Source organism: Stenella coeruleoalba, assembly GCF_951394435.1.
Source record: "Stenella coeruleoalba genome assembly, chromosome: 18".
Classification (NCBI taxonomy): Eukaryota; Metazoa; Chordata; class Mammalia; order Artiodactyla; family Delphinidae; genus Stenella; species Stenella coeruleoalba.
In genome coordinates this window covers 74,073,076-74,096,283 of record NC_137164.1, presented here as the reverse complement: position 1 = coordinate 74,096,283, position 23,208 = coordinate 74,073,076, and the positions used below count along the sequence as shown (strand labels likewise).

The 23,208-nt window shown below is 37.2% G+C and overlaps 2 protein-coding genes across 5 annotated transcripts in view; both read right to left on the bottom strand.

The window, feature by feature from the left end:
* TNFSF13B (TNF superfamily member 13b) overlaps window positions 1–21,500 on the bottom strand; it is an 81,686-nt gene extending 60,186 nt beyond the window's left edge. The window contains exon 1 of the mRNA XM_079902926.1: window positions 21,376–21,500. The gene's annotated coding sequence lies outside the window, so the exon portion shown is untranslated. The remainder of the gene's footprint in view (window positions 1–21,375) is intronic.
* On the bottom strand, window positions 3,205–21,896 carry ABHD13 (abhydrolase domain containing 13). 4 transcript variants are annotated; one of them, XR_013824846.1, is made up of 3 exons: window positions 21,376–21,896; window positions 6,018–8,289; window positions 3,205–5,214 (listed from the first exon to the last, which is right to left on the bottom strand). XR_013824846.1 is itself a non-coding variant. In XM_079902925.1 (3 exons), the coding sequence occupies exon 3, from the start codon at window positions 8,267–8,269 to the stop codon at window positions 7,256–7,258; it is 1,014 nt and encodes a 337-aa protein (XP_079759051.1). In that variant the 5' UTR covers window positions 8,270–8,289; window positions 8,403–8,480; window positions 21,376–21,434; the 3' UTR covers window positions 3,205–7,255. The 4 variants fall into 4 exon arrangements, 2 of the variants coding, with proteins under 2 accessions (XP_079759051.1, XP_079759050.1); XR_013824847.1 differs by having other exon boundaries at window positions 3,205–6,187; window positions 6,868–8,289; XM_079902925.1 differs by adding an exon at window positions 8,403–8,480 and having other exon boundaries at window positions 3,205–8,289; window positions 21,376–21,434.
* Between the last annotated feature and the right edge of the window lie 1,312 nt (window positions 21,897–23,208).

Here is a 23,208-nt window from a genome sequence, read left to right as displayed (position 1 = left end):
AGGTATTTTTTGATTTCTTCAGTGATCTCTTGGTTATTTAGTAGTGTATTGCTTAGCCTCCTTGTGTTTGTATTTTTTACAGATTTTTTTTCCTGTAATTGATATCTAGTCTCATAGCGTTGTGGTCAGAAAAGATACTTGATACGATCTCAATTTTCTTAAATTTACCAAGGCTTGATTTGTGACCCAAGATATAATCTATCCTGGAGAATGTTCCATGAACACTTGAGAAGAAAGTGTATTCTGTTGTTTTTGGATGGAATGTCCTATAAATATCAATTAAGTCCATCTTGTTTAATGTATCATTTAAAGCTTGTGTTTCCTTACTCATTTTCATTCTGGATGATCTGTCCATTGGTGAAAGTGGGGTGTTAAAGTCCCACTTTAGTTACTGTCGATTTCCTCTTTTATGGCTGTTAGCATTTGCCTTATATATTGAGGTGCTCCTCTGTTGGGTGCATAAATATTTACAATTGTTATATCTTCTTCGTGGATTGATCCCTTGATTGCCATCTTAACAATAATAAATCTTTCAATCTACAAATATGTGATTAGTTTCCATTTATTTGACTTCTTTTTCTTTAAAAAATGTTATGTAGTTTGCAGAGAAGACATTTTGCCTTTATTGCTAAGTACATTCCTAAGTATTTCATTATTTTTGGTGCTATTGTAAATGGAAGTTTAAAAAATATATTAGGGCTGCCATTAACATAGAGCCACAAACTAAGTGACGTAAACAACAAAAGTTCATTCTCTCACAGCTCTGAATGAGAGATATCCGAAATCAAAGTGTCAGCAGGACCATACTCTCTCTCCTAGCTTCTAACGGCTGACAGAAATCCTTGCCATTCCTTGGTGCTGCTGCATAAATCCAACCTGTCTTCATTGCCACACGACCATCTTTCCTCTGGCTGTGTCTTCACATGTTATTCTCCTCTCCATGTATGTCTGTTTCTATGTCTTTTCTCTTTTTATGATAAGGATACCAGTCATACTATATTAATGGTACACCCTACTCCAGAAGGATCTCATTTGAATTACATCTTAATGACATTTGCAAAAACCCTATTTCCAGTAACGTCACATTCATAGGTACCAGGTGTTGGGACTTCAACATATCTTTTTGGGGTACATAATCCAAGCTACAGAACTCTCATTTGGGGGTTTATTGATGGTGTCTACAAATGAAACTGATTTTTGTATATGGATCTTGAATCCCGCAACCTTGCTGAGTTCATTTATTAGTTCTCATATTTTTAGTGGATTCCTTAGGATTTCCTATACACAAGCTCACATCATCTGTAAATATTACTTCTCCCTTTCTGATCTAGATGCCTTTTATTTCCTGCCTAATTGTCCTGCATGGAACCTCCAGTACAATGTTGAATTCGGGTGATGAGCTTGGGAGCCTAGCAAGGTGAGAGGACATTCCACCTAGCAGTTAAAGCACCGGACACGGGTAAACACATAGAGGAGGAATGAATTTGGCTTATGAAACAGAAAGAGAAAACTTCTTTCACAACGAGATTGTGTAGTTGGTGAAGGACCTTATAGACCAAGAAGTCTTGACTTTAATGAGAAATGAAGTCATTAAATGCTCTTAGGGAAAGGCATGCAGATTTTTCTGACAAATTAGAACAGGACAAAGATGGAGGAGTGGGGTCAGTGGATTTGGACACCAGATCATAGACTATTCAGTTATCAAGAATAAATGACAGGGAATTCCCTGGTGGTCCAGTGGTTGGGACTCCACACTCTCACTGCCGTGGACCTGGGTTCAATCCCTGGTCAGGGAACTAGAATCCACAAGCCACATAGGGCAGCCAAAAATTTTTTTAAAAAAGAATAAATGACAAAAAGGAGTCAGAACAATACCTGGTACATAACAAGCATTCAATTAAAATGTCAGCTATTATAAAATAATTCCAGGGACTGGTATGGTGGTATGGTAATAGAGGAAAGGCTGGGAAAATAAATCTTATTGGAAAAAGAAACAGCAAGATCAGATATATCAGTTTCACTTCACGAGGAAGATGACTCCTAAATTTTTCTATAAAAGGCTGAGGAAAGAGGATGAGAAGTCTTATGAGGTTAATTAACGTCTACATTTTCCTGCAGGAACATATATTTAACTACTTTGAAAAAAGTGTAGTTTCTTGTATATTCCTAATTTTCTATACATAGCCACTTTTAATTTCATTTCAATGTCTTAAATCAACTCCAACATGGATAAAAACAAATTGTTTCACTGAGTAAATGAGGGAATGTGCAATTGTCCTAGATTTAGAACTGGAGATACATTCAGATCCCAGCTCCATTCTGGGTAATCTTGAGCACATTACTGAATCACTCTGAGCTCGTTTATTATGAAATGGGAGTTTTATATGTAAATTACTAGACAGTTTGCTGTGAGGGTTCAATGACATTAACACATTCTACACTTGTAGGTATTCAAAAGGTATCTTTTCCCTCCCTTCCCCTTAATAAGACAGGAGTTACAGTCTCTAACCAGATCCAACTGCTCCTCATCTTTAGGATGTAAAGCAGGAGTTGAAGAGTGAAATAGGAATGTGAAAAAATTATCACTTGAAAATAAGAACTAGTTATCTAAAGGATTCAGGTTGGTGATCTCTCAGGGAAGTACATGAGGGATGCTTCTTCCCACCAGATCTACCCATGGAAAAATGGTCTCCACTAGGTGAATTCTTCATCTGCACTTACAGGGGGGCCTTTTAAGGTTTGTCATACATTTCCTATCATCCAGCTGGTTGTGACACTATTTAAGCATGCAAATTTCTGGTTAAGGAAAGCAAGCTACAGCCCCCTAAAGGTCGAATGAATATTAGGCCATTTCTGTAATCATCCCAAATCATTAACACAGTATAATAAGAGAAAAAAAAGCATAATTTCATAAAAGGGCACTTTATGAAATCTCAAGACAACATGACCATGAACAGTTAAAATCTATTTATTCCTAGATTAATGTAACTAATCAAATGCTTTGGGTCTATTCATTCACCAGCAGTTCACATATAGAAAATATTTAATATTAGCCTAAATGAAATGTATGTGAGAGAAAAATACGAGGAAAGGGAAAATAAATCTAACTTCTACTTTTTATTCACACCATTAGTACAATAAAAATTAATTTCTGAACAAATTCAGGAGTTTATTTGATCATTAAGGAAGCTTTAATGTCCTACCATATAATCTAGATTAATAGAAAAGACTGAATACAAACTATCTTAAGACATTAATCAAACTTTTAATGTATCAATTTATTGCATATGTCAGTACAGAAAAATAGAAAGTGTATTTTAAAAGAAATTTATTGTAAAAACACAAATGTAAATGTTCGCTTTTGCCATGATTAGCACATAATGTACTATAACATTCAGATTTGAGTTATAAAATTTTATCACTGCTTCAAATAAAATATGGCAAATAACAAAAATATGATTTACATTATGAAATTGGGTTAACTTATTTTATCCTGAACGCATTTGAAGAAGTTGAAAACAACTTGAATTTTCAGTATATGGAGTACTGACAGAAATTCTGTTATAAATGATGTTAAACAACACACACTCATCCCTGTTACATATGTATATATGACACTTTTCGTAAAAAAAGTGTCTCTTACACACAGTCCTATTGTTAAACTACATTTTTAAGATACAAAATATAAATGGAGGTATATTTGCACCATCTGGCAAAATGTGTTGACTACTATTAGGATGACTGCATTTATTTTGTCATACAAATGAATATACTATTTCTGATTAGCTGAGATGATGTGCGCATATGGCAATATAAGTCAACAGAAGTGCTTTTTATTTTCTACTCCGATTTTAAAAATATGTCTGTGCTCTGTCATTTCCCAACTTTACCTGAGTGATATGAAAATACATAAATTTAAGGATAATCCAAAAGCATTATGACTAATTCTTTTCACATTTCCTTCTCCATAATTGCTGTCAAACATAATAAGAAAAACAGAGAGGGGAGAGGTCAGTGGAGGTTTTCAGTATACCTCAATCATAGTCTAATTTAAAAAGTGACTTCTGCGACACCCTCTTTTAAGGTTTACCTTATTTATTCCTAACCTCAAGGACAGGACTCAGTCAAAAACTACACTTTGGCTGGGCTTGCATGTTAGTTTATATAAAACTGAGTATGGCCTTCATTCTTTAATTCCACCAAACAAGCCCATACCCACCTCAAACCAAATCTTATAAACAAAAGAAATGAGTATGAAAGCATCAGGTGGTATGATTCTCAATAAATATTACGGTATCATTAATCTGGTGACGCATTACCAAAGGTAGAATTTGGGTTATTCTCAACTGTCTACAGTCATGAAAAGATAAATTTAAGCTGCCCCACAACAAATTTCAGAACACCATTTTAACGAAACCACCAATTTTACAGTCAAAGTGTTTGCAAAGACATTGGGTAGATGCAGTATCAGGTGCTCCAGTTGCCTTCTCTGTTAGAAACACCTTGAGTTCAAATGATCTGTTTTACATGTTATGCTTCCTTTTCACCAACCTCACCAGCTAATTATTTCCTAGATCTACATTTAAGAACGATGTCACATTTCCCTTTCCAGTTGTTTCTATCCTATTAGTATTCTTTTATCTGTTACAAATGATTTTTTCCTGTATTTTGTAATATCTTTTTTTAGGATCTTTTTTGCCATTTTACCCCCAATAATCCCTTTTAAAATAATGGATTTTGATCTCAACGGATTTTTTCTTGCCATATTTAAAATCACTCTAGGGTTTCCAAATTCCAGTAGCTTAATAACTTAAAAACTCATTCAGAAACTCCTACAGCTGCTCTTACATCAATGAGCCAAAAATTAATAAACAAGATGGACACACACCTATTCCCACTAAGAGATAAGTCCAAAATTAAGGTATGACTCATGAAGAATTCATGTTTTATTAAGACCAATTGCTTTGGCCACAATATTAGACATGCTTTAAAAAAATGATGCCACAGGCTTCATGGACCCCTGATAATAGGAGTTTGTCTTCTACTCTCTTCCCATCTAAGGAACCAGTCTCAAATACAGAAGGAAACTAGGAAGGAAAGATGTGCTACAACCCTAGACACCTTTTCCTTTTGTTGCAGAAAGAAAGGCTCCTCAACCCAAAGAGGAGAATGAAGGTAGGGATGGGATACATGTAATCCACAACTTCTGAAGTCCTGGGTCAAAAAGAAGAGGGGGGGATTGTTAATAAACCTGGAGTACTAAAAAAAAAAAAAAAAAAAAAAAAAGCAGCATAAAACAAAACACTGATGAAGAAAAAGCTTTTTATACTTCATCAGCATAATATTTATAACTAAAGTTGATAAATTCCTCCATAGTGTACTAGACTAAATCATCACATGAAAACATAAGGTACTTTGTAAACTTTAAAGAATGATACAAGTCTAAGGTGTGCCATGTAAACTCATGTCTAAATACACTACATTTTGTTGTATTAACGTTCTTGTTAATACATTACTATTTAGGATAGTCATTCTATATAGCTATGATTGACAAGATGAAAAGTAGCCTTTAATTTTAGTGAATTTATAAATATAAAATACACCTTCCATGATACGCGTTTCCAACTTTTTTTAAAAACGCATGATGTTTTTACAATTTATAGAAAACATTATCCTTTAGAAATCATACTTGCTATAATTTATTTTTTTTCTAAATACTGACATAAAGTGAATGATAAGAATGTTATTTGGCAAAAGTATTTCTAGCCCTATCTCTATGGAAAGAGTTTCAATTAAGGTCAAGATTACTGACCCATTATTTCTCTGCCCTAGCTGCTTGCACAAAGCCAATAAATATAGCTAAAATACTCAGAATATCATATGTTAAAGCTGACATAATGTACAGAGCTCAATTACATCTAATTTTTGAGGACTGCTTGAAACAACTTAGCTTATATATCTTAAGGCAAATCCTGTAAGGATTAAGGGGCTCTTTTCTTAAATAAGATTTTTCTTACCTTCTATATGTCGAAATACTACTTCCCACTTACAGCCATTTAATTGTTAAATGTGGTCACAGGGTCTGTGATCAAAAGCTCTAGAGTTCCTTTATCCGCACATTCTCACATGTAGAAAATAAATAAGACTTCCTAAAGCTGTCTTTTGATGCAGTTCTTCTATTTCATAACTGAAACATCAGACCAAAGAATATAGTTTTCATTTACTTTTGTTTTTGTAACTTTTATTTTCAGAAAGTCCAATAAATGATATCCTGGCTTTAGTGGGACAGATATACCTAGATACTTGGACTTAAAAATGAAATGTGGGAATTCTTGTAAAATAGTATGTACAATAATGTAATGATAAGACTTGCTAATTCTTAAACAGATTCTAATCTTCATTATGACTGCTATTAGTGGTTCAGCTGTAGACTTACAAAATCGACAGAAGCTAAAATTCTCTTTGCCACCAAAATTACAAATGTTAAAAAGTTCAAATATGCACATCAAAGCTGCAGTAAAATTCTCAATTTCTATTTTTACATGCCATGATCCAGACTGTACCTAACAAAACACGGTACGTTTATATTGGAAAATGGGGTCCCATTTATTTGTAAGAAAAAGCTGGATCTCAGCATTCACCAGAGCAAAATTCAATGGCAACCTGCACATAGGCCTCAATTTCATTTCTTGCTAAAAACAAAATAGAGTTTACATAAAAATAGATATAACCCAGGTTACCATATACATTGGTATATGACCAGTATTTACATTAAAAACATTGCATTGCATAAGTCAAGGAATAAAATACCATCATGCATTTCATTTTTAAGGTGAAAAATGCAATTACAGAACTAAGTTTGCTTACCATGATTGTCCCAATATTTACTAAAGGAATAATACCCAAAGGTTTCTTGTTTACATGTCTCCTTCCACACTTAGTCATTAATCTAAGTGTCACGTAGATTACACAACTTCAGCAACAAGAAACTTCTGAATATGCTATTATGATAGCATACTAAACTAAAGATATGGATACATAACCATATTGAAAGGTTCGATGAAAATGTATGAAATCCCAATGATTATAGTCCTTCAAATGTAAAAAACTATTTGGATCATTTTAAAGGAGCACTGAAGTCCTTTCAAAGTTTAATGTCACTCTTCAGACAAGTACAGATATAACACACTTCTAGAAAGGAACATTCTTTATCATTCTGCACAAATTAAAATACAGCGCATTAATCAAAAAAAAATTATATAATTGTTACATTAGATGAAGTTTTTGCCATTTCTTCAGGAGAATGACTCTTTATTACTTCTTTGATGAACTGTTCAAGGGCAGTGAAGTAACCCTGGCATTGCCATGTATCATTATGAGTTCCATCAGGAAAAATGGCTAATCTCTTAGTCCGAGATGGGGAAAGTTCATAAAGTTGCTTCATCATTACTGGTGGGATTAATTGGTCAGAGAGTCCAGAGATGAAAAGAGAAGGCATTCTGCACTGAGAGACTTTTCTGTAGGACAAAAATTTATTTTTGTAGCACCATAAAGGAAGGTAACGCATTGGAAAGAATGAAAATAAAGTGCTGGCCATATGCGGTATGCTTAAAAATGTGTTCTCCACCATAATGGCTGAAATCCTATGTGAATTTTCAGAGGCCAAATGAATAGCTACTGCCCCTCCCAAGGAACGGCCGAAAAGAAAAATTTTTGTTTTGTCAAGATCAGGTCTGGTCATCACGTAGTCTAGCACAGCCTCAGAGTCTAGGTAGAGTCCTTCTTCACTTGCTTCTCCTTCACTTTTTCCATATCCTCGATAATCAACAAGCAAAAGATTAACTTTGAGGTTAACCAACATAAGCAATGCATTCGGTAACCTGTGACCTATGTTGCCTGCATTCCCATGAAAATAAATTATAGTTGGGGAATAGGGCGAATTGTCTCCAGTGTATCTTATCAAAATAAGATTTAGACGCACTCCATCTTTGGTTCTGATGAAAATGTTTTCATGTGGAATACCAGTCGGCATGGGAACATAAAGGCGTGAAGAAGATGGCTGTTCTGGGAAATAAAGCAATACATCCTGGAATTTATAGAGAATACCTGCTATTGATATGAATATTAACAAAAGTAAGATAATGCCTCCATACAGATGGAAAGTCACTATTAAAGGTAAAAGAGAAATACGGCAGAGAGCCCAAGACCATGAAGCCAAAGCTATTAGCCATCTTTCAACAAAGTTCCACAGCATCCAGGACTTTTCCATTGTGGCTCTCCGTAAGCGTCCTGAAGAGAGACAGAGATAGGGAGAATCAGTAATTCAACATACATCTATTATTTTAAAAGTTAGATCCATGATGTAATAAATCATGGTACTAGGTGAATCCTTGGAAACCTACATCAATCCATCCACAAAATCGATTGTTCTAATTTTCTTCATCCCTTCAGTTCTCAAGGTCTCCTTTCTCCCTCCACTGCTGTATATATGAAACACAAATATTCATCAAACTATATTCATTTTCTTAAAAAAAAATGCAGGTACTTTCATTCATGTATTCTCCTTGATTTGACAGAAAAATAAGTTGATGCCATGTTCCCAATTTTTTATATGAGGGAACAAACGCTCTGCAGCATAAGTGGATTGGCCGTGTCCCAGCTTTGCAGACAGAAGAGCCTGGAGACCAAGCAGCATGCTTCTAGTGCTCCTGGTGCACCCACTGGTCAGCTAGGTAAGGTGAGGGCAACTTTTTAATTTGAGGTAAAACTGACATATACCATATTAATTTCAGGTGTACAACATAATGATTCAATATCTGTATATACTGCAAAATGATCACAATAAATCTAGTTAACATCCATCTCTATACATAGTTACAAAATCTTTTTCTTGTGATGAGAACTTTTAAGATCTACGCTTAGCAACTTTCAAACATGCAATACAGTATTAACTTGTCACCATGCTGTACATAACATCCCCATGACTTATTTTACAACTGTTAAGTTTATACCTTTTGACCCACTTCTTTTATTTTGCTCACTACCCCCAGCTTCTGGCAACAATCAATATGTTCTCTCTATCTATGAGTATGGGGTTGTTTTGTTTGTTTTCAGAATCTACATATAAGTGAGATCATACAGTATTTGTCCTTCTCTGACTTACTTTACTTAGTATAATGCCCTCAAGATCTATCCATGTTGTTATATATGGCAAAATGTCCTCCTTTTTAATGGATGAATAATACTCCATTGTGTGTGTGTACGCACAGACACATCCCACATTTTCTTTATTCATTCATCCATCAATGAACACCTAGGTTGTCTCTGTATCCTGGCTATAGTAAATAATGCTATAATAAACATGGTGGTGCATATATCTTTTTGAGTTAGTGCTAAATTTCACGACTTTAATCCATTTCGAGTTAATTTTTCTGTATGGTGTAAAACAGTAGTCCAGTTTCATTCTTCCACATGTGGCTACCCAGTTTACCCAATATCATTTATTGAAGAAACTGTCCATTCCTCATTGTATATTCTTTGTCATAAATTGACATATTATGTGTGGGTTTATTTCTGGGCTCTCTATCCTGTTCCACTGATCTATGTGTTTGTTTTTATGCCAATACCATACTGTTCTGATTACTATAGCTTTGTAATATAGTTTGAAATCAGGAAGCATGATGTCTCCACCTTTGTTTTCCTTTCTCAAGAATACTTTGACTATTCAGGGTCTTTTGTAGTTCCATACAAATTTTAGGATTATTTGTTTTATTTCTGAGATAAATGCCACTGGAATTTTGATAGCGATTGTACTGAATCTGTAGACTGCTTTGGGCAGTATGAACAATATTAATTCTTCCAATCCATGAGTACCAAATACCTTTCCACTTTCTTGTGTATCCTTCAATTTCTTTCATTAATGTCTTATAGTGTTCAGTGTTCAATTCTTTTACCTCCTTGGTTAAATTTATTCCTTGGTATTTTATTCTTTTTTTAAATTGAAATATAGTTGACTTACAATGTTTTAGGTGTACAGCAAAGTGATTCAGTTATATATAGATACATACATAACACACACACACACACACACACACACACACACACACACACACATAACTTTTTCAGATTCTTTTCCATAATGTTATTACAAGATATTGAATGTATCTTGGGCTACATAGTAGGTCCTTGTTTATCTAACAGTGTATACTTGTTAATCCCAAATTCCCAATTTATCTCCCCCTCTTTCCCCTTTGGTAACCATAAGTTTGCCTTCTATATCTGTGAGTCTATTTCTGTTTTGTAAATAAACTCGTTTGTATATTTTTTTATATTCCACATATAAGTGACACCATACGGTGTCTTTCTCTGTCTGACTTACTTCAATTAACATGACAATCTCTAGGTCCATTCATGTTGCTACAAATGGCATTATGTCATTCATTTTTGGGGCTGAGTAATATTCCACTCTGTGTGTGTATGCCACATCTTCTTTATTCATTCATCTGTTGATGTATATTTAGGCTGCTTCCACATCTTGGCTATTGTAAATAGTGCTGCTATGAACACTGGGGTGCATCCATCTTTTTGAATTACAGTTTTCGTCTTTTCTGGATATATGCCCAGGAATGAGACTGCTCGATCATAGAGTAATTCTATATTTAGTTTTTAAGGAACCCCCATCCTGTTCTCCATAATGGCTGCACCAACTTACATTCTCACCAACAGTTTAGGAGAGCTTCCTTTTCTCCACAACCTCTTCAGTATTTATTATTTGTAGACTTTTTGATGATGGCCATTTTGATTGATCAGTGTGAGGTGGTACCTCATTGTAGTTTTGATTTGCATTTCTCTAATAATCAGTGATGCTGAGCATCTTTTCATGTGCCACTGGCCACCTGTATGTCTTCTTTGGAGAAATGTCTATTTAGGTCTTCTGCCCATTTTTGGATTGGGTTGAGGGTTTTGGGTTTTTTTTTTGATATTGAGCAGTATAAACTGTTTGTATATTTTGGAAATTAAGGCCTTGTTGGTCTCATGGTTTGCAAATATTTTCTCCCAGTCCATAGGCTGTCTTTTCGTTTTCTTTATGATTTACTTTGTTGTGCAAAAGCTTTTAAGTTTAATTAAGTGCCATTTGTCTATTTTTGCTTTTGTTTCCATTTCTCTAGGAGATGGACCCAAAACAACTTTACTGAGCTAGGTAGGTTGAGGGCAAATTTTATTAAAGAGGTAGTTAACAGATTCTAACCTATCAAGACCAATCCAATAGAATTTATTGTCAATTTTCTTTTTCACATTATAGAAAAAAATTATAACTAAACTAAAATAAAAAATATAAAATACGTTCCCTTCTATTTGGAGGTTCTCACAGCTAAATTTAAAAAATAATTTAAATGGAACACTAGTTTCTAATATTGTATTATTTTTAAGAAAAAGTCTAATAATTTGTCTTTCATACCTGATTAAAAAGAAACTTTAGATAGTTAATACTGTGAAATATGCTCAATATTTATAGAGCCCTCACTGCAATTTCATACCAGCGGGTCAACAAAGATTGCTACAGTATACTGATAAGGCCATGAACACTTGGGGGATAAGTGTGAAACAAAGACACAGAAATTCTATTTCAGAACCAGAGATAAATGAAGAAAACGACTTACTGGAGAAAAATCTTTTTAAAGTTTGCTAAAAACTATAACTGATGTAAAGAAAATACAAAAGAAAAGCTTTCAGAAGTCATTGTTTTTGTTATCAAATAAAGTTTATGTGTGTTGTCTTAAAAAAGTTTATGTGTGTTGTCTTAAAAAAAAGGTGAGATGTCACAATTTTGCTTATGTAGTACTCATTTACTTATATATTTACCATTTTTAAAAATTACATTCTCTTTTACTCACTAACAAAAACTACCATAAAGAAGTTATTCTTAAATTTAATAAATAATTGTTAATGACTTATCTTTATAAAATTTTACTGTATGTCATAAGCTAATAAATGTGGCATTTTAGTTCATCAAATTAGATTTAAACACTGAAAACCAAGTTAAATTATACTGGCTACAAAGATGAGTTAGACAATTTAATAGATTCAATTTTTCATTATAATCTCATCAAAAATATTTTACTATTCCGCTAAACATGGACCTTCGAATCTGAATTTGCGTTCAAATAACTCTCTTTGAACATAAACCAACAGTGTAGCATTTTTCTGAAGTTTCTCTAAAATCAACACTGCCACCCAGTTGCAGCAAGTTTTATTACAATAAGCACTATGTTAAGCCAGAGAAAAGCAGGTATGTGAGGTAAAACAAAAATCCAAGCTTAACAACTAGAGAAGCAATACCTGAGCCTTAGGTGTCAGACCTGGATAAGAACCAGATTGAAAGAGGCTACACTACAGCAGCCAAATAAGCCAATTACACTGAATACTGAATAACTGTTCCAGGTCAATAATCAATGCTGTTTACAATCTCTGACCACTATTCATCAACAGCTTAAATTATACAGGGCTACTCTATAATCCTTCACTGTAGTGGATAAGTCTGAACAACACATCTGAGCACTTAAATTTTTCATCTAATGCTTACTTAATTTTATTTCTTTAAGAGAATGATTTTCATTTGTACCCGGAAGTTATATTAGGAAAATTTGAAAACAGACTGGCATTTACTTTATACATCAAAATAAAATAATTTTTGTATAATGATTAGGATTAACAAGGTTTGGGATATAACATACAAATATACTAAGGCACTGTGTCATCTGGAAAATAAGATACCATTTAAGATATTTCTTTAGGGAAAAAATGTACTTTTCTTCATAGTCAAGCCAATCGTTTATGGCAGAAGTATCAGAGAGATGAGTAACTCAAATATCACTTATTTGGTGATATAGTAGGAAAAAACCACTAAAATTCCATCACCCTTAAAGTCTGCTCTACCATTTATTTGTTAAATAATCTTGGGTTTATCAGTTATTTCCAGTTTGAATTTCCTTTTCAGTAGAATGAGAATTCTAAAAATGCCTATTTATAAAGCTGGTCAGCATTATCAAATAAAATTAATAAAAAAGCATTTACAAATGCTACAGGTATATTAACTTCATTTGCTTTTGTGACTAGTATTTCTGCTGTACTACTACATTCTTAACCATGTTCTGCTTGAATTAACATCAAAATTAGAACTTACCAAGCACCTATAAGAAAAAAATATATAGGAATTTGATAAGGGCATGGCAAAGCACTCCTACAACCTGGATAATCAGGAGCGAATTGACTCAAGTTTTCACATCGAAGTTTGTATAAAAAACTAATACAACTCTAAATAAAACATAAACCTCATAATACATGGACAGGGCATATTTTGAAATTCAAACCACCTATATAGATTAAACTATATAAAGTTTTCGATTTTCAAACTTTGAAAAAATATCTTTTTTAAAAAAGTAGCCTCTTTTTTTTTTTTTTTTTTGCTGCCTCCAAAACAAGACTTCACTCACAGAAAAGGCTCAGTAAACAGCTATTATGGTCATTACCATGACTGTCATCATTACCATGATCTTTGTTTTTACATCATCTTATTTCATTCTGTCCTTCTTGGGAGCTGCAACTAGATGTTTAAAGATAAATTTGCTTTTTTAAACACACAGTTGCTTGCATATATTTATAATCATTCATAGGAAATTATGGCAAAACATCTATTTTTTAAAGGTCTTTCTATAATGTACACAGTAAATCTAACCTCATATAATGAGAAATGCCTGAGAACATGAGATATGCCAGCATCACATGACAGTCAAATCTTTTGTTGAGAAATTTCCTGAAAACAAGTTTCTGAGCTCTTCCCCAGAAATCACAAGCTCTGTACAGCGATCAGCCTTTTGGTCTCTCGCACTGGGCTCTTCCTTCTCCTCTTTCTTCCAGAGGATGGGAACAGGACAGGATCCATGATCAGTGAGAGCTTCTGAAATAAGTTCTGCTCAAGCATCTCACTGTTGATCCAACCAGCTCTCCCATTGTAACTACAGAAATATTTAAGGGCATTTTAACCCCGGAATAGGGAATTGTTGATGCGCTAGCTCTCAATATCCAGAGACCTGCTCACTGGCTGAGATGACATATTTCGAAGTGAAGTGAGGCTGGGACAGAAGTGTGGTCTCCCTGTGATCATGGTTAGTGAATAACAGCAGCCGTCTTCCTGGGCTCCTCTGTCAGGAACCACAGTCCCCAGCATACCTCATGCTCTGGTGGCATCTCTGAGGGCGTAACAGTGTCTGAGCAATTTTCATTAATTTTCAGCTGACTCATTTTTCCAATTTAAGTCATTTAATCCTCACAACTTAAGGAAGCACGTAATGTTATTTCCCTTTTACAGATGAAAAAAAAAAAAAACAGGTAGAGAGGTGAAGCAACTTGCTAACGTTTACAAGGCTGATTAATGCTAGAGACAAGACGAGAAATCAAGCCTTTTTGACCCAAAGCTCTTAATCTCTGACTTCAAAGCATCTAACTATTTCTGAGTCTCTTAGAATCTCATTATGTTCATGGTATGGATGCTTCTTAAATCACTGGTAATTTCCTATAACAGCTGCTTCGTCTTCAGAATCTTTTCAACATACAATATTGAATTTAAATGTGTAAGGCCAGGAACTGTGTTTTTCTTTTTCACTACTGTATCCCTATGGGTAGTACAGCACTTTATATACATTCAAAACTAAAATTTTTTTTTTAAATGAACAATCCAGTAATGTATCTGAATTATTAGATTTCTAAGAAAACACAACTGCATTCTGAGCGTCAGACATATATATTTAAGACTGGACACCAGAAAAATGGCATATCTGAGTCCATTATTGGTTAGGAACAGTAGGGATTTAACCTTGCAGTTTTCCACAAAGCATTCCTGAAAAGCCGCCTTAATTAAATGACTTTGTGATAAACAAAGGTAATCTTGCAATGGATTGTTAAACTGTGGAAGTCAATAAAATCAGTTCATTTTGAGGAATATCAAATGGATGTCAATTTTAAGGACAGGTTAATAAAAACTGTTCTAGAGTGTGTGTCTCTTCTCTATAATACATTACGGCATACTGGCGGTTTAGAAAGAGACCTCCATGCACGAACTGCCTTATTTTTCCTATAACCCAATTAGCCAATAATTTCTGCTCCTCCTTCTGTATCACACCTCCATGCTCTTAATGGAACTGGATCAAACAATATAGGAAGGATTTTTTTTGATAAATTTGCTGAAACTATCAACAAAGTACAATTACTAGAGCCATCTGCTGAGATGTAAAAACAACTTCACATAAACCCAGATGCTATGATGATCAATAAAAATGAACATTGCCGCCGGTACAGTCCACTGCACAGATCCTAGAGCTAACAGTAAGTTTTCCACTTATTTTGTCAAAAAATTAGTTTGAATAAAGGGTTAACAAAACCTTTTCTCGGACTTCCCTGGTGGCGCAGTGGTTAAGAATCCACCTGCCACTGCAGGGGACACGGGTTCGAGCCCTGGTCTGGGAAGATCCCACATGGCGCGGAGCGGCTGGGCCCGTGAGCCATGGCCACTGAGCCTGCGTGTCCGGAGCCTATGCTCCGCAACGGGAGAGGCCACAACAGTGAGAGGCCCGCGTACCGCAAAAAAAAAAAAAAAAAGTACATCCTATGAGGAAAATTTATGAAATGTGTTGCCAGAAGAGATGGGTTATTTGCCAGGTTCTTTTGCATGCTGCAATGCACCTGCTGATAACATCTTAGCATCATAAACAATAAAGAGAAATTTGAGTTTAATGTACTCCAAGTGAAATCAATGTTTATACTACTTAAAAAGGCTGTTTAGAGGGAAAGAACATTAGACCTGTAGAGCATAGAAGCTCGGTCAACCAATATCCTTCATCTGCCATTCTTCTTCTACATTATTACTGTTTCTAATCTTATGCCTACGTCTTAAATAAGTACCTCACTTATTCTCATTTCTCAATTCTACCTTTGCCAAGTTATCACACCAGCTCTCACATATCAAATGTCTCTAAAGCCCATCTATCTATGGCTTCGACCACCCCAGTAACTGCTAACTACTCGCTAGTAGAGGATCTGATGCATGAGCTCTTGTGATGATCTCTCATAAAAAGCAAACCTCACTTACTAATAAATCCAATGGACTTTTCTCAATCCACACTGCAACACTGTACCCCTAAGTAGCACCAAACCTGGAATCTTCCTCAGCTTCCAGTATAATCAAATCCCTGTGTTTCTCGCTCTGACCCACCCCTAAATGTTGGCATTTTCCAAGGCCCTGTGTATTTACCTTTCTTTCCCTCAGGGATTTCATTCTTTCTCATGGCTCCAACCATCATACTTGTTTATGAATTATTCCCATTCTCCATGTCTACTCCATCGATATCTCAATTTATCTGTTCCTTGAGTACCTGATGCTTCGTTAACAACACAGACTTACCCAAAACTAAACAAATCCTCCTCATCTGATGTTTTACATGCTTTATGTTAATTATGAACAAAAAAGCATGATGTGTAAACAAATATATTTTTTAAAAAACAATTGATTCTAGGGCTACATATAAAATAACATGCAAAGTAAATTTAACTATGTTACAATATCAATAATAGGTACATTATTATAACATGCACAGGTCTTATATCCGAATGAAAAAATATCAACCTTAAAAACAATTTTTGTGCTTTTTATTTAGATGAAGTGGTCAGAGGTGCCATCTGATATTAGTGAGCACTTCTCAAGAAATAATCTATTAAAAACATGACTAGGGGCTTCCCTGGTGGCGCAGTGGTTGAGAGTCCGCCTGCCGATGCAGGGGACGCGGGTTCGTGCCCCGGTCCAGGAGGATCCCATGTGCCGCGGAGCAGCTGGGCCGGTGAGCCATGGCCGCTGAGCCTGCGCGTCCGGAGCCTGTGCTCCGCAACGGGAGAGGACACAGCAGTGAGAGGCCCGCGTACCGCAAAAAAAAGACTAATTTTTATTGTAATGTATAGACAAAGTAAATCTAATTATGATTGTTTTCTTTTTAAAAGAATGGTTCTGAAATATTAGTAGTATCTTTTTATACTCTATAAGTACTTTGAGCAAATGAATGAAAAGTAGAAATCTGATGATGCTCATCTTGAGAATTTTATAGTCATTAACTTGTTTTGTTCACCTTTATTGCTCCATATGCTTCCTATCTTTAAATATCAGCCCATATAAGTATACAATAACCCATTTAAGGCTAAAAATATAAACAATTTATAGCTGTGAAGCTGTCAGAACCACCATGTTGGTTACAGGGTGAGCTGAGTGACCAGTCAACTGAGTGAGTGATGAACATGTGCATCTGACCTCCTTTAATCACCTTATGTGCTCCCTCATATATGTACTTGGAGGATCGCAAATGGTTCCATTTCTAAGGAAAAATATTTAAATAACTGTTCAGTAAGCTGAGGCTTAAAAAAAAAGAGAGATCAATACCAAACGTATGCCCACCTTCAATCATATGAGTCCTCAGAACACAACTACACATCCCCCAAGGGAGTTCTCAAACCCAGCCCAGACCACAAAATGGTCCCAGGGTTGGTTTCCCAGCCTCATCAGATTCCATTGCATCTTATCATAGTATTTCAAGATTAAAGACAACGCCACCAATACTTGCAGACACCTGCTATCTGAATCATAGTGCTCAGACACTACAGACTATTTAAAACTTATAAATATGCAGTCCTATTCCTAAGTAGCTCATGATCTACTCAGTAGCCCTCGGTCTACTCAGGGATCATGGGCATATGTAACTGTATATGTCTAACATAAATTTAATTATAGAGGGGCCAAGGAAAATTAGAGAAAGATCACACTGTCCTTACATAGAGCAAAAGAAAAAGAAAACCTTAACTATGTGTCCGTCACAACATAATTTTAGTAATCTCTGGATTTCATTATGCTTGAATACTTAAAGAAACCATGGGGAAATTTTTGCCAATTTTTTAAAAACAGGACAAAGTACAACTCTAGGGTTAAGAATTTCTCTTACTTTCCATCAAACAGCTGTCTATTCCACTTATTTATTCATTTAGCAATATTTTATCCAAAAATTTAAAATAAATAAAGATTAACAACTTAGATATATCAAGAACTAAAGCTCAAACTATGGGAATGGATACATTTAATTATGACTGCCCCAATAATACCAGCAGAGTAAACTGAACAAATATGTTACTCTTTCAATCGCAGATAAAATTATACTTTAATGAAGGCTGGAACTGTCTCGCAAAAAAAAAAAGTAAATGCTAATTATTCTCATTATTTTTTAAATGCAGAAGTTTATATCATATTGCACAGTATATATTCATTTACTGATTCTGCCAACAGTAAAAGGTCTTTGAAAACTACAAAAGATGTTTTACCTATACATGAATTAAATATGACTTCCCCCAAAAACAATCTGACTGAAGAGTAACCAATTATAAATACAATTTTAAGAAGTCATAAATGTACTATTATTTTAAAGGCCTTTATATCCATCTCGATTGATAATTTTAGGAACATCTTATTTAAAAATAAAAACTGCTCGTACATTACAGAAACATACCGACAAGTGACAAAACCATGTGTAGGTTCAAGGGAAGACTAAAAAGTGGAAAGCAAAGTCATGTGTCACACCTAACGTCTGCATTACAGGGGGAGAATGGTATCCTCTGGGGGAATTCACAGCTTCCAATCACATCTCAAGTAACAGAGAAAGCAGATTCAGCCCTCCTGCATCAATGGATCTCCTTTTCTGCTAAGCACTGGAAAGTTAAGAAACCATGCCAGCTGCACAGCTGAAATGAAAACACAAACAGCCACTATCCGTGTGCTGGAGACACCACAGGATGAATTATCTATTTCCCTAATGGTTACCCACGTGTCATCAATAATGAAAAAGTGTGTATTAATAGTCCTATGGGACAAATCAACAGTAACTGCCTATGGAGATGCTGGATTTAAACTGGGATTTCAATTGGCTCGAGCAGACATCTGGAACATTATACCAGGCAGCAACTTAGTAGCATTTTTGTGCTTTCCCTTTCGCCTGAAGCACAGAAGACTTCGCAAATCTAGTCAACTCTGAGAGAACAAAGATAACAGATTCTTGTCACTGTGGAAGTCAATCACAATTTATTCTGAGATTATAAATATCAAAGAAAGAAAAGGGTTAAAAAAATAGATCCACAAGGCTAAAAATGCAAACACTGATGTAAGAATTAAAACTGATAATGAAATTCAGGACCTTTCCAATTTACGACGGGATAGTCTTCTAAATACTATTAACTAAACGGGTGAAACTTGGAATTTATTTGCTTATAAAATCAGTGTTACAGAAGAAGTAAGATTCTCAGGCTAGCTCATAAATGCACACAGTTCACGCCCTGGATATACTACAGCTTTGCAATTCCAGTACAATATACGGCTGTAGGAGTTGAGACTTACACGAAACAGCAACGTAAAATGTAATAATTTATTATGCAGTCTATCACTTGAGGGGGAACAATCTTAAATAGAAAAACTAGAACCCTTTTTTTTTTTTTAGGTCTGTTCTCAAAAGAGTATATAAGGGCCTCAAACATTCCTGAGGTGACTAACCGATAATTAGAAAGATTTTAGAATCTCTGAGTAACAACCGAGTTCTAAATGAAAGAAAAACAGAGAAACAGAAGTAGATTTTCCTGAGGTAAGCGACCGGAGAGAAGAGATCCCAGAAAAAGGTTAGGTTGGATTGTTTCCTGTACCCACTTCTAAAGTCACAATGTTGACCCAGGACAGCTTGGTTAGTAAATGCTCTCGTTCGGGCCTGAGGTGTGGCTGAGAAGCCAGGAGGCTCGCCAAGGTCCATATGTACACATATTCATAAGCTGGCTCACTTTCATCATTCCAAAGGACCTATCAATGGCAAGCAGCGTCGTGCTGTGGGAACGAGGGTGTTTTCAGGCTCCGTACGTTGACAGCTGGGTGGCTTTTGCCAACTCACTTAAGCTTTCTAAATATATGTCTCCTGGTGTGTAAAAAGGGGGTCAAACACGTAATTGAAACACGGCTGCGATCAACTGTAACACAGTATGTTAATACATGCAGCTGCTTGTACGAGACAAAAGGTAAAGCACTTTGTTATCTACTAGAGCAGAGTAAGTACAACTAGAAGGTCTGCTAGACCTGGATGAAATAATGGTAGGACTCACTGGAGATTACCTGAGTAGGTGCACACAGGAAGGAATTAGGGCGCTGCCTTATTTTTTCCTGTCAAAACCCAGCTCAGGTAGCAGCTCCTTCAGAAAGCCTTCCCTGGTCCTCTACTCCCTACTGCCAACCATTTCACATCCTGTAGTTTGTACAAATTCATGTGGTGGCACTCACTGCCGTAGTGTAATTCATCTGCTTTACAGAGACTGTGAGTTCCTTGATGACAGTGACATCATTTTATGCAAATCCGTATTTTCAGTCGACAGAGCAATGCCTGGCACACAGTAAGTCTCTATTAACAACTACTGAATTGAGCAGTCTAGGACGTAAGCAGGACAATTATGACATACCACTAGATGGTCAACCACGAGTTCTTAGCTCGTGGAATAAAACTTAATCTCTCAGCAAAAGATACGAGATTAACCCACGCTTGCGCACAAGTTCTTAACGCGTGCTGAAAGATACCAGGAGAGGATCCATGAAAAGCCAAGCACCAAAACTTAAAGCCCACATCTTCTTGTGCCTTTCTATGCAGTAACTGTAACATGGTGAACCTAAACCAAAGAGCTATCGAATAAAAGACTTTGTTTGGGGTTCTGATACCTTGGGCAATAACTCTCGTAACGCATTTTGCAGAAAACACATGTTGACAAGACTCTACAGCAAAACTGACTTAATTCTATGGGGTGCTCCCGCCCCGTTTCATAAACACCCCAAAGTTCCTGCCATGGAATTCGCAGGGTCTAAACCTGTTCTTGACCTGAGTGGGCCAGGACTACTCCATGTCTCACACCTGGCAGCTGGGATTTTCGCTGCACTTTTCCTGTGTGCGGGGGAGGGCTGGGCTGGGGATGGATGGTGTCCACGCGTCGGTTTGTACACGTTACTGGAAACACCACTGACAGCGAATTCTAAGACACCTTCTAGGACAGCGTCCCGGCGCCGCACCGAAGGGCGGTCGGGAATCGGCGCGCCTCGGTTCCCACAGCGGCGTCTGTTTGGGCTTCTCCCCCCTCGGCCGGCGAGGCTGCGGAGAGGGCTCCGTCCGGTCCCGCACGGCCCTGGGCGCGCAGCCCCGCGCTCCCGGGAGGCCCTCGCCGGCCGCCCCCCGCGGCCCCGGGACACGGCGGCCCCGCGGCCCGCACCGCACTTACTTAGACCTGCTCGCAGGCTGCGCAGTCGGCCGCGGACTCGGAACCCAGCGCCGCGGAGAAGCGTCCCCCCGCGCCGCTTCCGTCGCTCCTCATCGTCCTCCTCCAGCCGAGGGGCCGCCGCCGTCGCCACGGTGTAGCCCGGAGCTCCCGCGGCGCCGCTCCCGGCTCCTCCACTTCCGGCCCACGCTCTGTGTAGCCGGCAAATACTCCCGCCGGCTCCCACATCACCTGCTCTCGCCTTCCTCCCGGGAGTGGGAAGCGGGCCCGCCCTCCCGGGCATGCGCAGAGACCGCGGTCGGAGGAGTTTCCCCACCCGCGACGGCGGCCCGGACGGACAAGATACCGCGGGAACGGGCCGCCGGCACGCGCATGCTCGCGATGGGCCGGATACCCAGCGGCGGGTTGTCCGGTAGCCTCTCTTCCCTCCGATCACCGGGAGGCCTCTCGCCCCGCCTCCGAGGCCTCCGGCGTGAGAGCTCGGAGCCTGCCGGATCTGCCTGTAGGACGCATGTCTTCCCGAAGAAGCGGTGTGTGCCCCTGTCGGTTGTTAAGGATATAGGAGTGAGTTCCGGCACTTAAATCGCTTCCTTAACTTTGTTTCTCTTTTTGTCTTCTCCCAACCCACACCGCTCCTACCTTTATCAGAGTGGACCGTCACGGGCGGATGCATGGTTTATGAGGCCCGAAACTTGTACCATTTAGACGGCCCTTGTAAAGAAAAAGAATGGAACATTACCTTACTTTTGCAAATTTTACAGAAGCACAAGACCGTGAAGACATTGCTAGGGCCCCTCCCAGGGCCTTGGAAGTGACCATACAATGGGCCCCTGAAGCTGGAGTGTCATTACCTTCACTGACAACCGCCTTGCGCAGCAAATTGTACTCAATTGTTTGTTTATCGATGTCTAACCCCACCCCCGTCATTCCCTAGTCTCTGTACCCTGTATTATATATACAGAGGATATGTAACAATGTTTTTTAAAGCTTGGAATCTGCTACCAAATTGAGAGCTCCAGGTCAGAGAGGCTCTTGATAATAATTCCTATTTTTATCAGAAATTGTTATCAGGTGGTGCATCATCTGATAAGCACCACCCACCATGGGAGACCGACCACTTACACAAATAAACTAATAATCAAAGCAACTCTAGACGATACTCAATGAAAAACTCGATTCTCTGTGAACCAAGCATCAGAAGGCTAAAATAACATGGTAACTTGGAGATGGGGATTTGAAACAACTTGGAGTTTGTCTGGTTTCCTTGTTCCCCTCTTATATCACTAATACAAAGTGCAATCTCCGACATTATACAAGCTCAGTAGATGTTGAACAGGGTACAAAAATGTACACAAATGCCTTCGCAAAAGATGGGCACGTGGAGGGTCCTCTAACTTAACACTGTTGGGTGCTCCTCCAAAGTGAATTGATAATTAAGTTGACTAGTAGGTGGAAAAATTACCCACAAAACAGTACCATGTGACTTTACGACTCAAGTGATTTTAGAAAAGTAGATAACATAGCTGATGTGACATATTATTGTTGTTGAGCTAGAAGGACCCCTAAGTGTAGCTTTACTACAAATTAGTACCGTGGATTAAATGTGTGTCAGTTTGTAAAAAGAGGCTTTTGTACATTAGACAACTCCTAAGGGCACTTAAAAGCTCCAAAATGTATTCTCAGAGCCTGTTGTAGCAAAATTTCACTTTCCTTTTAAAGCAATAATATTTTATGCTAAAATGAAGTAATTCTAAAAGTTGTCTCTTCCTACAGTTTATGAATAATTTCTCAATTCTCCATGGTGGAAGAGGACAAGCCATAGCAAGATACTGGTAG